Source organism: Hesperophylax consimilis, chromosome 20 (genome assembly GCF_061612785.1).
Source record: "Hesperophylax consimilis isolate HC1 chromosome 20, BYU_Hcon_1.0, whole genome shotgun sequence".
In the NCBI taxonomy this organism is placed as follows: Eukaryota; Metazoa; Arthropoda; class Insecta; order Trichoptera; family Limnephilidae; genus Hesperophylax; species Hesperophylax consimilis.
The window spans coordinates 14,579,957-14,596,041 of record NC_142855.1 but is presented as its reverse complement, the minus strand read 5'-3'; the positions used below and the strand labels follow the sequence as shown (position 1 = coordinate 14,596,041).

The 16,085-nt window shown below is 34.6% G+C and overlaps 1 protein-coding gene across 1 annotated transcript in view; it reads left to right on the top strand.

Annotated features, from left to right (window-relative positions):
- The first annotated feature begins 3,907 nt into the window (after positions 1-3,907).
- LOC149414150 (pickpocket protein 11-like) overlaps positions 3,908-16,085 on the top strand; it is a 45,849-nt gene continuing 33,671 nt past the window's right edge. The window contains exons 1-5 of the mRNA XM_089644111.1: positions 3,908-4,285; positions 5,201-5,479; positions 6,633-6,777; positions 8,148-8,336; positions 15,426-15,516. Coding sequence (XP_089500237.1) covers positions 5,346-5,479; positions 6,633-6,777; positions 8,148-8,336; positions 15,426-15,516 — 559 coding nt within the window. The 5' untranslated portion in view covers positions 3,908-4,285; positions 5,201-5,345. The remainder of the gene's footprint in view (positions 4,286-5,200; positions 5,480-6,632; positions 6,778-8,147; positions 8,337-15,425; positions 15,517-16,085) is intronic.

Sequence of the window (16,085 nt, the reverse complement as noted above, 5' to 3'; positions counted from 1 at the left end):
GGAAATAGTTCCCATCAAAGTCAGTAGGAAAACAGATTTGGAGTTTTAAAAAATGTGCCATTGAGAATAGCTTCATTCACATCTTGTATTTGAAAATTCAAATTTTCGTTTACGCCAATATCATACAATAGAGGCGAAGGCTTGTCGTTGTCAGGGTTTTGTGAGATATTCAGTTCAAATTCATCTACATCAGATTTATCAATAATATGTTTGGAATATTGACGTTACAAAAAGTAGTTGAAAGTTTGTTGACGTTGAAAATGTGTTTGGAATATTGACATTACCTAATAAATGTAATTTTTATATTTTAGCAATTTATAGACCACCTAACCTCAATAAAAAGGGATTCTTAAATGAAATTTCTTGTTTTTTTTGCAATAATGTAAACTTTAATGATAATATAATATTTTTTGGGGATATTAATCTTAACATACTAAATCAAAGTGATTCAAATATAATAGCTTATGAAAATATACTTACCAGTAATTACTTAACAAAATGTATTAATGATACGACTAGAGAAGCAATCGTTGCTGGTCAAATAACCAAATCCTGTATTGACCACATATATGTTAGATCTAATAAATGTAACTTGTCCGCGTGTGTAATTGATTCGAGAATTGCTGATCATTTTATGACGGGACTAAATTTACAATACCATGACGTCAAAAATATTGAACAAAATGAAAAAATCACAATTATGTCTCAAAAACGTGTTGATAAAGAAATAAAAAAATATAGTTGGAATATTCTTTTGAAAGAAGTGGATTGCGTTACTCTGTATAATAAAATTAAAAATAAATTTAATGAAATCTATGAAAAAAGTACTGTAGTAAAGTCTTATAAACCTCAAATCAGACCTAATGCCATAAATGAATGGATAAATGAAGATTTATTATCAAAAATCAAATTAAAAGATACACTTTACAAAAGATGGAAAAATAATCCTACAAATAAATTTTATGAAAGAGAGTACAAATGTAATCGAAACAAAGTTACAAAATTAATCAGTACATGCAAATTAAAATTCTTCAACTCAAAATTTAAAAATTACTTTGCCGACTCTAAAAAAACGTGGGACGAAATAAACAGATTGTTAGGTAGGAAGAGCAAAAGTAATTGCGACCAAGTAATATCAAACTATTTTTTAAAAAAAGAACAAACGACTGAACAAACATCTAACAATTTTGCAAACTTTTTTTCTGACAATGTTAAGCAACTATTACATAGATGTGACAAAAAAGCTTTTCATATTCAAACACATAGACTTCCACACAGCATGCTCTTAACACAAGCAAAACTTTGTGATATTGAAAAAGTAGTCAGAAGTTTAAAAAATAGTCAATCGCCGGGGATAGATAAAATTAGAATGTCTGACATTAAAAAACACTTTAATATCTTAGGACCTATTTTAACTCTATTAATTAATATGATTTTATCGGAGGCAATTATACCTGAAGATCTTAAATGTAGCATAATCCGACCTATCTACAAAGGTGGTAAACACAGTGAAATTGAAAACTATAGACCGATCAGTATTTTACCTGCAATTGAAAAGATCCTAGAAAAATATATATCTGTAAAACTAATAAAGTACCTTGAAAAATTTTCTATTATTGATACCCATCAATATGGTTTCCAAAAAAATAAAAGCACAGATCTAGTACTTCAAGAATTTTCAAATAAAATTAATAATGATCTTAACAAAAGAAAACATGTACTCGTATTATTTATTGATAATTCAAAGGCTTTTGATACGATTGATCATAGTAAATTACTTAAAACTCTAGAAAACATTGGAATTACAGGAAACCTACATAAATTATTTGTTAACTACTTTCAAAATAGAAAGATTTGTGTAAAATTTTTTGATCATTTTAGCAAAAAAAATATTGTTTTCGCAGGCGTACCACAAGGGTCCATACTAGGCCCTACCTTGTATATAATATATGTTACTGCAATGAAATTTATTTTTTCTCATGTAAAACATTACGTTTATGCTGACGACACTGCATTAGTTATTTCACATGAGGATTTATTAATAGCGAGTAATTTACTTCAAATTGACTTTGTCACTCTTCAAAAATGGTCACATGATGTAGGTTTAATAATCAATGCTAAAAAAACGAAGCTTATGCACATCAGATCTCCTCATAATAACATCACCATAACTCCTAAAATTATTTCTCATGACTTTAATTGCATTCATAACTTTGTAATACAACCATGCTCATGCAAAAATATTGAACTTGTTTCAAAATACGTATATCTAGGCTTAACAATTGATTGTTATTTTAAATGGGATATACATATACAAAAACTGTGCACACGGCTTAGAGCTATAGTGAGCAAACTTTATAGATTAAAGTTTTTTGTTCCACCAAATACCCTTAAAATAGTATACCTATCATTGGCGGAATCCCTAATAAGATACGGAATAACTTCATGGGGACATTCAACAAAAACAAATCTTCTTTCAGTCCAAAATGTACAATTTTCTTTGGTAAAATTATTATTAAACAGAACTAAATACGAACAAAGAAATGACGTACCAAAGTCATTACTATACAACTCTGTAAATGTATTATCTGTTCGTGCTTTATTGTGGCTTAAAATTGCGAGTCAGCATACATCTCAATCTGAACATAATAAAATAGTGACACATGTTCATAATACAAGACTAATTGCAAACGATGGACTTGTAGTTCCCAGATACCTGAATAAATATGGTCAAAGAACTCTAGAATACCTCGTTCCAATAATTTACAACATGTTACCAAACTCAATAAAAAGCTGTGAATTGACTCACAGAAGGAAATTTATGTTAAAAAAATGGTTATGTGAAAGAATTTTTTTGTATTAATGTAATTATGTGTATATTTTATGTACTTGTTAAAATTGTATATGTATTTAAGAAGTAATTGTTAAAAGAACCCGTTGACAAACTGATATCAATCAGTTTAACGGGACTTAATTGTAAAAAATGTATTTTTGAAAGTTGATAAATAAAAAATAAAAAAAACGTTGCATTCGAATAAAAAAAAAAAAATAGGAGAGTTTCGTCTGAAACACAACTGAGTATGTTATCAGGCTCCAGCTGGGCGTTAGAATTTGTAAACGATTGGCTTGTGCTAGAACTAGAACAGGAAGAACTTTTAATAAAAAAACTATCACATGTTTTCTGACCTTTTCTTGACAACGTTTCTCCATCTCCTTTCTTTTCAAGGCCCCTGACTTGTGCTGATAGCGATAGCTCATTATTAGTGTTATATGAATGAGTCGCTTCGTTCTTCACTTAAAACTTCACAATGACACAACGCCACAACGATCACTTTACTTCAAACAGTTCAAACGAAACACTACTTAACCTGACTAAACCATAAAACCATACCAAACTCAGCGCGCATCGATTCCGCTATGACTGTCGCCGACGGATTGCCGACGCGACGGTCTGCCGATCGGGTCAATAGGGCCCGGGGGTGAGTATGAGCGGGGGCGCGGCGGGCGGCTGCATCGCCCCTCCCACAGCGGGCCGGCCGGCATGGCGTGCTTGTAGCTTGAGCTGTGAGTGATACGCTCTGAGAGCGTGTTCACACACATGCGTGGGATGACGTAATTCAGCATATCGCTCGCCATATATTCCAATTTGGAATGTACGGCGAACGTTATGCCGAAATACGCTATCCCTCGCATATTATAGCTGTGTGCTGTGTGTGAACACGCTCTGACAGTTGGGCCTACGGAGCGTGCGGGCCTGGGCGCCCGGCCCACGTCCGTTCCTAGTGTCATTGGCATTTTTTAGTAAAATATCCGGGCCCCGTCCCGGGCCCCCTTTAGGCCCGGGCCCCAAGTTTCGGACTTGGCTAACGTGCCCTCTCGGCGGCCCTGAACCCGAAAGCCAACGGCAAAGTAGAACGTTATCATCGCACTCTCAAAGCTGCTATCATGGCAAAATGCGAAGATAACGCACAGTGGGTACATGAATTGCCAATCATATTATTAGGCCTTCGATGAGCCGTCAAGGATGATAAAGGCTACAACCCAGCACAAATGGTGTATGGTACATCTTTAGCATTACCTGGAGATATTTTCGTGCCTTCTAAGCCGAAAATAAACGACACAGATTTTACCAAAAGACTGATGGAACATTTCCAACATGTATCTTGGCCAGAGGGAAGAGTCATCACAGACCGAAGACACATTTTTATTCACCCTGAGTTAACAACTTGCTCCCATGTTTTACTTAGGAACGAAGCAAAGAAAGCCCTTACTCCACCATATAAAGGTCCGTACGAGGTTTTCAAACGAAAAGAGAAATGTTTTAGCATTATTATCAATTCAAAAAAAGTCAACGTGTCAATTGATAGACTTAAACCGGCATTCTATCAACCAGTAAATGTTTTTAACGAAAATAAACCAGCTGATCATACATTTTTCAGACCAACTACTGAGTCAGCTGTAGACAGACCGACTAGACTGTCAACCCAAGCGAACAGTGACCTTGTACCCGTGCCCTCGTTAGCAAAACACATTACACGGGCCTGACGAACTTTAAAAAAACTAGTACGTTTCTCCTGAATGTTTATTACTAATTTCAATCTTTAGACGAAAGCATCATGGGTGGACAAGCATCGAAAAAAGAAATTGTCATTGCCCAGGCCGGGGGAAATTCCTCCAGCCAGACAACACACCATATATCAATGGCCTCATTGGTATGAGCATGCACCATTATAGCTTTCGCTCTAGCCTATATGGGGTGGAAGTTTTGCCGCAACAGGATAGCAACCAGCATCATGGAGAGGAAAACAGGTCGAGGTGAAGCAGGGGACATTCCTGTTAACTTTCCCCGTCAACATCCTATGCTATGAAAGTTTAAGAAAGCGATTGTAAAAATATTGTGAAAAAAAGTGTACGACCCAAAATTTTTGTGATGATATTCAGCATTATGTTATGTGTATTTTTTTTTTTGTTCGTGAAATTATATGACAATTTCACTAAGGGGGAGGCATGTAGCGGCTACGTCTGCCTGCCTGTTTGTCACTTCAGTTTATAAACGCAATAGCTTCGTAACAGACGTGTTCGTCTTATTGCTTTGCATTTCCTCCCACACACATACCTATCCAAGGCGTACTGCACTTACGCCTCCAAAAAAAAAAAGTATCGAGAAACTTGTGAATCTAATCAAATATATTTTATCCAGGACTTGGAACGTGAGCCGTTCTGATGAGGACCGCTACGAGTATTACATTGGCTTCATCCGCCTGGTCACTTCCGTCTCCTTTCGCACCAACCTGCGTCTCTTCTCTAAGTACGAGAACGATGCCACTCTGGAGGACGTGGAGCTCATGTCCGTGGCCGTGGCAGTGTCACCCTCCACAGGACTCAGCGTCAGTCTGAACGAGCCCGGACACGTTGAGGTCTGGGTGCCAGTCATGACGGAGATGGGCATCTGCACGACGTTCAACTCGGTCTTCTCAAGGTAAAATAAACAATAAATAATAATAATAATAATCGAAACGTTACTTTCCGCGATTCCGGCTTTACTTAGGCTGATTTTAGTGTCACGCTCACCGTCAGCGCTTATAGATCAGCGCGTAGTTCGTCAGCGCTGAGGCTCAGCGTGGCTCGTTTCAGTATCGTACTGACCGCCTTACTGTACAGTCGAAGACCAAAATGCGGAGTGTATTAGTTATTACTGCTTTGCACTACCTATCCCAAAAAATAAAAACCGGCGACGACGAAGACTCCATGTTCATCCATTGATTGAGCAGAGAGCCGTTGCTGGAGACTTTGTCTTGTTATATGGCGAACCTCATCGATAACTCGACCTGTATCCACTTCGCGATTCGCCATGACTGTACACGCGATGACGTCTGCTCCGCTCGACACTAGAACGCTCGCTGAAAGCAGAGGCGCTCGTGCGATCGTCAGCGCCGACAGCTACGCGGCGCCGACGCGCGACGCGTACGGCCGCGTAGCCATCAGCGCTGACCACCTTGCGCGCCGATAGCTACGCGTCATTCAAAAAGGCTTCCTAGAAGTTCATATATCTCGACCATCAGCGCCGCGTGCGGTCGGCGTGACACTAAAATGAGCCTTAAGAATAAAGAATTATTGTCTTTAACCTACTTTATTATGCTGTAAACGGTAGTTAATTTTGAGGACAGTTCCTTATTTATAACCCAGTTCTTTTATAATTAATTTTATTTTCACTGGTGAAAGTCTTTCATTGAGGTTAAAGACAATTCCTTTTCGTTTAATTTAAAATTGTTAAAATCTTTACCATTAACTGCGATTCCTTTTCTCGGATAACACCATATTTTTCCTTAGCCTTAAAATTAACTACTGTTTCGTTAACTGCGATTCCATGAGATGATTTCCCGTTCTTTATACTAATGTCAAAACTAAAAAGAGAGGGATAGAAACATTTCCTAGCTAAGTATGAAGAACGGGAATCCGCCCCCAGTTCCCTTGGATAACAGCGAAAAAGTCCAATATAATAAAAGTCAATAACTTCACAATCATCCTCTTCCCCCACACCCCATCAGCCTCACAACATACCGCACGTGGGGATGCCATAGTTCCGTGTCGTTTTCCAACCCTAATAGCTATCAATAATGAGTATTTTCCAGATACCAGAGCGTGGAGACTTGGCAACTACAGCAAAACACGCCTGACGCCTTCTCCAGCGTTTTTCCAGAAGAGAGTCTGCTTTCCTGCCATTACATGGGCCGCCATTGTTCCGCCAAACTGAGTATCATTAACTCCACCGGGACGGTAAGCGAGCGCGTAGGTGAACTGGTGGATTAGTGGTAGAGCCAACAATTTACCTACCAAAGGGTTTATCCATAATTTTTATGCTTACTTGACTTTAGGTAGAGTCCTAAGGGGTGATTCCAGTTCTAATTGTAAGGATTAGTCCTTAACCTTAACATTACTGAACCTTGACATGTCCTGAACCTTAAAAAGCAACTATTACAGACATACTGCATGGGCTTTTACTCTAGCAAACAATGGACAAGGTATACACCAGGCGTCATGAGAACACTCAGGTGCAGTACGACCACGCATACAGGGCGTTGTTCGGTCTCCCTTGGCGATGTTTAGCAGACGGGTTCGTGGATTCGCTGGCTTGATACACCATAGAGAAGTCGGGAGTCAGCGCTAATGGAGATTGGAAAATACTCTTGTCCAGGCCGTCGCCCAATTGCAAGGCTCACCCCTGACCGTAGATGGAGAATTTCCTTCAAGCTACCGTAGTACAGATGCTAAAATATGTCTACCATTTTATTTTATTTTAAAAATAATGTCATATAATTTATATAGATGTATGATTTTATATTGCAGACGGAGTATTGCACTCACCACTCTGTTATATATATTTAAATGCCTATTCTTTACGAGGAACTGGAATCGCAGTCAACGAAAAAGTCATTAATAATTTGAAGGTTAACGACAATTCCTTATCCTTAAGCAAAACCGGAATCCCTTCTGAAAATTGCAGCAGGAGAAGCGTGATGAATATTCTGGTGTTCTTCTCGAAGAGAGTTTGCCCTCATTTTTAAAAATTAAATCCACACAGGTGACTGAGAAAAAACATTTAGTTCTTGGCCCTATCATTTACAATGCACGATAACAAATTAATTATAAAATGTACAATATTTTTTACGTACCTCAAGGATTGTTTCATGCCACTGTTTAAAGGAGAACTAAATTGCTTAGTGCTTACAAGAACGCATAATATATGGCGGTGCAGAGTTCCTTTGGACAAAGAAATTCAAAATCATTGTTGTTGCACTAATTTAAAAAAACTGCCATTTCATTGTGAATTTGGTTTTCTTCGGGTCTGTTGGAGTCATCCGTCATCATGCCAAGGTATCACTTTCAGGATAGTGACTATTTCTATTAACATTTGGGCAATTTCTTATCACAACCTTAATTATAAATTACTTTTATTATTTACTAAGTGTAGTGTTTGAGTCATTTAAACGCCTCAGCTTAAATAATCATATTTGGGGATTAGTTAATAAAGGTCTTGAAGATATATTTAATTGAGGCTATTTGTGCTGTCTTACAGGATTCTTATTAGTTTCAGCAGCACAAACCATTTGAATACCAAATATGAAATGAATATTTTTTGTTTCCAGTATTACGTTCATTCTCCGTGGGAGGTAGCTGAGACCACCAGCGCGTCCCTGGGCCCGGTGGAGGGGGGTCAGGAGGTGGAAGGGGTGTTCCGAGTTCTACAAATCCGCTCAGGCAGCGCTGTCAGAGGCCTGGCGAGGTCGCAGCGCGGCTGCCGCTATCCCTCGGAGAAAATATCGTCTACTATACCGGTGAGGAAAAAGTTCAATACGATCTTGTGTCTACAGAGATTCATGTACCTACTCCGTCCATTGTACAAGCAAGCAATGTCCTAGGCATACCTAACCTACACTAGACTCCACATTAGGAATGCACAGACCACGGTGGAATGATTCAGAGGGTTATGAAAGCCAAAAGTATTTTTGTTCTTACCACTTCCATAATAATAATCACGAAACTCAGATTGTATGTCATGTCTGCGCGATGCAAGGAATTGTTAAATAATACATTTGCCGTGAGCGGCGAACCTGCAATAGGTAGGAAGCGCCTGGAAAGATCTTGTTCCGTTGACGCTTCCGAACGCTTGCTAAAACCCTTTTCAACTGGTGGACGCATAAAAACCAGAGTTTTTTGACAACTCAACAACTTTTTTAAACAACCAATAATTCTCCAACTTTAGAGATTACTGATTAATATAATTACACGGTTTTTTTATTTATGCATTTATAATCATTAGAAATAACAGAAGCCTTAAACACGTAATATGTGTAGGTCAATGTTTAGTCATTTAGTGATGTTTTATTTGTAAAAATTGTAGGTATTTTTTTTTTTTTCATGCACAAATCATTACAAAACAAACAAAATTCTCCGGTGCAACAAGTGAGAGGACGTCTAACCCGCTCTACGGGTTTATATACAGTTTCCTTTTGAAAAAATATTCTTACACACAGAAGACAAGAAGTTGAAGAGTTGGTTCAAATTCATTAAATACATATACATAAAGTTGGAAGTTGGAACCCTTACAAAGAGATTGTTATAAAATTATCGGACAGCAATGCATACCTCGCCATTCAAATAGGACCGGAGTAGGAGTTTAAACTACCCTTCCCGCCGGAAGTGTTAATTATAAAACTTTAAAAAAAAGACAAATTTTACCGAATTACAAATAACCTGAAAATATTTGAAAATCTCCTACTACCATCATAGTAAGCGGAAAATGTTGCTTGTGTCACGATGAAGGACTTACCCAGGCAATAAATTGAACTCACGACGCCGGGGTGGGACCCAGCCGCAAAGCCAACTAAGCCATTGACCAGTCATACCTTTGTTAAATATTTTTTTTTTTTTTTTTTTTTTGGAATTATTTTTTATTTTTAATAATAAGTTTACATGGTACATAATTCATTTTACATCTTGGGTTTTTTTACTACTCTTCCATTGAAAGCATTTGCTTGTGTATGGAAGGGGAGTGTACATAAATGTTGTTGTTAGTTAGTACTTAGATAATTCATTGTACATAAATGTATGTTTGCTGTAGTATTTTTTTTTGATAGTAGTGAAGGATAATATATTAATATAATAAATTTTAATAAAGAAAGAAAGTTATGGAAAACTAAGGATATTTGTGAGATTAATTAAGTGACAGTAGTTTTTTTTTTCAGAATATTTTTAAAGTGTCTCTTGACAGAGAGCAGTATTTGAGTTTTATCATTAATGCTTCTGATTTCTTCTGGTAGACGATTGAAAAAAGTTCTTCCCTGGTAAGTATAATGATGTTGTGCAAAAGACGTATTTAGTTTTGGGCATAGAAAAACATGTCTAAGTCGCGTTCTGTTTTCATTTAAAAATTGATATTTATCTTTTTCTTTTATAATTTGGATTAATGAGTTTTTAATATATAGGTCTTTAAATGTAGGTACTTGAAATTCTTCAAACAGGCGTTCTGTTGGGTAGTCAAAGGATTTTTTTAATATAATTTTAATAATTGTTCTTTGTATAATTTCAATTGGAAGAAGGTTACATTTATACGCGGATCCCCAACTAATAATAGCGTATTGTAAAGTGGATTGAACTAAGGCATAGTAAATTAAATATAGATTTTTTATCGACAGAAAGTTTCTAATTCTTAAAAATATATATATTAATTTTCTAATTTTTTTTACTACTTGACATATTTGTTCCTTCCATTTCAGATTTTTATCAATAATTACTCCTAGATATTTAATTTCATTTGTTGTTTTTAGTACTGTACAGTTTGATTTGCAATAGTTTTGGCTGTGAATTTTAGTATTATTATGTATGACAATGTTAAAATTTTTAGGAGTATCATTTGTATGGATTGCAAATGGAATTACAAATGTCTTTTCATTATTAAGTGACAGTAAATTGGTGTCGAAAAAATTCTTGAGCGTGTTGATGTCTTCTGTGGCCTTTAATTCTACTTTTTCCCAAGTCTTATCACTTATTATTAATACTGTATCATCGGCGTATGACGTGATTTGACCATGTAAAGGTTGAAAAAAAATATCGTTTACATATATAGTAAATAGAATTGGTCCAAGCACTGTACCTTGGGGGATTCCAAAGCTTGTAATCTCTTGATCACTTTTAACACGATTGATTTTTACCACTTGAGGACGGTTTTTTAAGTAGTCGGTGATCCATTTAATCACGTTGCCTTTTATGCCGATATTATTCAATTTTTTTAATAGCATCTCATGGGATATGCTATCGAATGCCTTTCTAAGGTCAATAAATATACCCGCACATTTTTTACCTTTATCTAATGATTCGTGAATGTATGAAGTTACGTTAGCAATAGCATCTTGTGTGCCGAGTGATTTTATAAAGCCAAACTGGTTTTTGTGTAATATTTTATTATTATCTAGAAAATTTACCAATTGTTTTTTTACTATTTTTTCAAAGATCTTTCCTATATTAGAAATTAGACATATTGGGCGATAGTTCGTTGCTTGATGTGGATCTCCAGATTTGTAAATAGGTGAGATTATTGTGGTTTTGTAGTTCATTGGAAAAATTCCATTTGTTAAACTTAAGTTTATTAAATGAGTGATAGGTTTTATTATGTGAGGTTTCATAGTTTTTAACATGTGTGTCGTAATAGAATCAAAACCGGGAGACGAACCTCCTTTCATATTTTCTATTATTTTCGAGATTTCATATTCTGTTGTTGTTTCAAACATTGAAAGTATATTATGTTTCTGTATATTTTTATTTTTATGGTTTTCTTGGTTTGAAGGCTTATGGATATTTTTCGCAAGATTTTTCCCAACATTTGCAAAGAAGGAATTAAGTATGTTTGCACATTGTTTAGGCTGTATATTGGCATCTATAATTTTTTTATCATGTTCAATGTACTTAATGTTTTGTGTTTTTTTTGTATTTTCTATGGCGAAATTAACAGTTTTCCACATTTGTTTATGGTTATTTTCTGAAGATAATATTTTATTTTTAAAATACTCTTCCTTACTTTTTTTAATATAAGATGTTAATTTATTTTTATATTTTTTATAGAAAATATATGCTTTTTCATCTTGGGGATTTTTTAAAGTTATTTTGTAAAGTTTTTCTTTATTTCTGATAGATATAATAAGCCCTTTGGTAATCCAAGGCTTTAAACATCTTAATTTTGATTTTATGTGTGTTGTTATCTCAGTTGTCGAATTTTTAATGTGTTGTGATATAATATTTTCGAAGTTAGTCGAACAAATTTCAGTATCATCACTGTTTAAAACATTATTCCAACTCTCCTTTTTTAATTTTTCAGAGAGAATAGTCATATCTATTGTTGATTTTTTGGTTATTAAATTATGTTTTTTATGTTTAATATTATTATTATACAGAAGTAAGCATGAGTGATGATCAGTTATGTTAGTTTTCCAAACAATTGATTTTATTTTGTGAAGATCTTTAATGTTTACATTTGTCCAAATGTGGTCTAAACAAGATGGAGTATGTTCTTTTATTTCCCTAGTATTTTTATTTATGCAAGATATAAAATTTTGTTCAGTCATACAATTGATGTATTCATTTTTGTTATTATTTTCTATTTTTTCATTAATATTAACGTTAAAATCTCCTACGACGAAGCAAAGTTTATTTTTTAATTTTAATAATATGTATTTGAGGTCATTAATAAATGTAATAATATTCGAGCCATGCGTTCTATAGATAGCTATTAGATGGTATATTGATTTGCCGAGTTTGAAATGTACTTCGATGCAGTTTACTAAGTGTATTGGATGTTCTATTATGTTAACAATACTAAATTTATTGCTTGCAAATATTATTATTCCCGAATTTTTATTGATGTCTAATTTGGTAGAAATATAGTTGTACTCAGGTAAGTGATAAGACGGTGACTCATCGTTTGTAAATGTTTCGGATAACACTATAAAGTCCGGTTTTTTAATTAAATTATTTATTTTTAGAATTAATTCATCTAAATTTTTTTGAGCGCTACGGATGTTTATGTGCATAATAATTATATCATTGATGTTTTTAGAAATAATTTTGTTACACGAATCGGTACATATACATTCATATTCTTGAATTTTAATATTTAACTCTAATTCGTTATTTGAGAAATCATCCATTTAATGCATTTTCGGTTGTATTTTACAAAATTATTTATGAGATTTTTATTCAATGTCGTAGTTAATTCTTTCTTTGGCTAATTTAAGCATGTAAGATCGGAACTTACATGTTTCGCTGTTTGTTCGGTGGTCTACTTCATTCATTTTACTGTTCAAGGAGTTTATTTCTTTCTTCTTGTTAGCTGAGTTGCAGTTAGCGCATTTGGGTGGCAGTTCCAGGGATTTACACTCGGAGATGGGATGATCTTCTGAACAGTGCTTGCATGTTGGTTTATTCATTCTATTGTAGCATTTTTGTGCTGTGTGTCCAAATCTTTGACAGTGGAAACATTGGGTAAGAGGACTGCAGTCTTCTACATAGATTCTCATGAATCCTAGATGAATTTTTTTTTTATTAATAAGATGTAGTCTCATTTCGGGATTTGTTTGTAGTATTAAGTTTTTGCTGTTAGTTTTTTTGTTTGTAATGATTGCCTTAACTTGTAATATTTCTTTGTCTTGGTATTTTTCACATATCATTTTGATGTCGTTGTTTTGTTCAATGATGTCTTCTAAGAATTCTTTTTCGGTATAGTCTTTGTCAAGACCTTTGAATATTACGCATGGATCCGTTTTCAGAAGTACCTCCGCTATTATGGTTTTGTCGACTTCATTTATCTTATCTTTTAATTTTTTTGCGTCTTCTTTTTCTGGGCATGTTATTATAAGGTTTTTTTTTGTTTTTTTAATTTCGCATACTCGAATTCCCAACTGTGAAATTTTAATCTTTTGTATTTTCTCTTTTATTTTTTCAGTGTCTTCTTCTTTTAAGCTTTTAATTATTATAGGAAATCGTTTTTCTTGCGTTTGTGATATTAAGTTTTTTACTGCAGAAGAGTATGAAAATGGGTATTTTTGTGCTTGGTTTTTTTCTTGAATATCACACTTTTCTTGTAATTTAGCTAATTCTATTGCCATGTGCGATATCATTTCCATGATGTTATTTATTTCTTTCATCATTTTTGATTTGGTTTCTTTGGTAAGTTTATTTTCTTCTATGATTGTATGTAGGTCACTTATGTTTTGTTTCGCCTTTGTTATGAAGGCATGCGGATCAACCGCTTCCTCCATTTTTCCAGGTTAAAAATATATTTTCCGTAAATTTATGTATTTATATAATTTGTCTTGGATTGAAGGTGTTATTTTATTTATTTACCGCTTACGGCGCTCACTCGCGTCCAACACCGCTGGAGGTTTGGGCGACACTTTTACTATAACTATTAACTATTATTTTACTATAACTATTATATTATATTTTTATTGTATTTTTTTATAAAAAGATGTGCTGCAGAGTTTTTTTTCTCTATTAATACATCTGTTTTTATTAATAAAAAAGTTTAAAAAATAATTTTAATCAGGATTAAACCTTCCTTCCCGAGGACTGGAGTCAACCGCGCTGACAACTGAGCCAGATCCCAATTTGGAAGGACCGACATTTATTGCTTATATTAACTGTTGTAATGTCATACAATGTCAAATAAATGCGTAGTTTCAGATCGATTGGGTGTCGGGTATTGGGTTAATTTCCACTTCCACGATTCCTAATTACAAAATAACTGTTTCACAGAGGATTAAACCTTTCTCCTCGGGGACTGGAGTCAACCACGCTAACAACTGATCCAAATCCCAGTTTGGTAGGACCGACATTTATTGCGTATATTGACTGTTGTAATGTCATACAATTTCAGATAAATGTGTATATGCCCACTTATGTGCCACCAAAATGCATAATCTTCGACAACGAGTCTATCTGCTGAGTTTCAGTCGATCGGATGTCAGGTAGTGGGTTAATTTCCACTTCCAAGAATCCACTTCATTGATACATTCTTTCAAGAAAACGAAAGTGTATTTCAAGAAGATGTATTGAGACGGTATAATATTTTAGTCATGAAAAATAATAATATCAGAAAAACACAAGCTTACACCCTCATGGTTTGAGAACTAAAAATACTGCTAGCGAAAGTTATTTAAACAAAGAAAAAACCGTTAAAAAACTGGCAGAGATTTGACGTCTGTTCGTTGCCGCTCTCCGCGGTCTTCTGAAGAAATATTAGAATTCAATACAATTTTTCACTCAAAAAATTATTACGTAACCGCCAAGTGGATTTTAATTTTTTGTGAAAAATTTAATAAAATCGGAAAAAAGTTAATCAAGTCAAGTGGTAGCAAATAAACATTGCCAATATATTTTTAAAGTTGTTTCGTATACGAGTTCACAGAAAACTCTTGAAAAGGAAATCTATTTAGTAGTTTACGCCTATATTTTTCATGACGTAATTAACAATTTTATTTTAATTCTGATCAAGCCAAGCGATAGAACAAGCTTCAATGTATATTTTTGGTATTAATAACTTATACCAATTCGTAGTAAAGATTAATCTAAATAGTGATTTTCTCTTATAGCTTCACCTTAAGTATAAGATTTATGTACAGCCAAATTGATAAAACCATATTTTTTATTACAAATAATTTGTAAAAGCACCTAAAAAGGGTTAGTTAAAGTAATCGGGTAGAACCTACTCGAACATGTCCTCGAGCGAGAGAGAAGATAAATTGTCCCAGTGTTGAAATAAACATTGAGATCTCTGTCCTTTAACAGGTCTACAGCAATGATAAACACTGATATCTCTGTCCTTTAATAGGCCTACAGAAATGATAAACATTGATATCTCTGTCCTTTAATAGGCCTACAGCAATGCCCTCTGCCAGATAGACTGCAGAAGTAGGATGTCCATAGTCTTCTGCGGTTGCAGACCCTTCTTCTACATTGTCGGCAGTAAGTCTCTTTTAATTATTTTTTTGAAGAAAGACAAACATTCCCGGGCAATAACCTGGCACTTTTTGAAAATATCCTACCACTCTCACAGTAAGCGGAAAATGTTGCTTGTGTCTTAATGGAGGACTTAGCCAGCCGAGGAATTGAACGCACTACGGCTGGGTGGGACCCAAACGCGATGCCAACTTAGTCACTAACCGGTGACTTTATAATGTATATAACGCACTAGTCCCCGGAGTTGCCCCGGTTTTTCAAAATCAGATGTAGACAGTGATTTTATTCCTATTTTTAAACAAACATAAAATGCAGAAAAGTATTTGAACCGACTGAATTTACCTTATGTTAGTTTAAGTTTGATTTCCGAAAAACTCTGGCACATTGAATATTGAACAAAATTTTTGAAGACGCTGTCAGAATGTCGCAGAATTCGAGTATATTTCCGCTTTGCAATCAAATTCAAATAAATGTAAAAAAAAGTATCCAAAAACTAAAAACTGTCTTTGAAATTTGTAGAAATAAGCTTTTAAATTTTAGTGTCATAAATAAAAATATTAAAAAAATGGCTCACC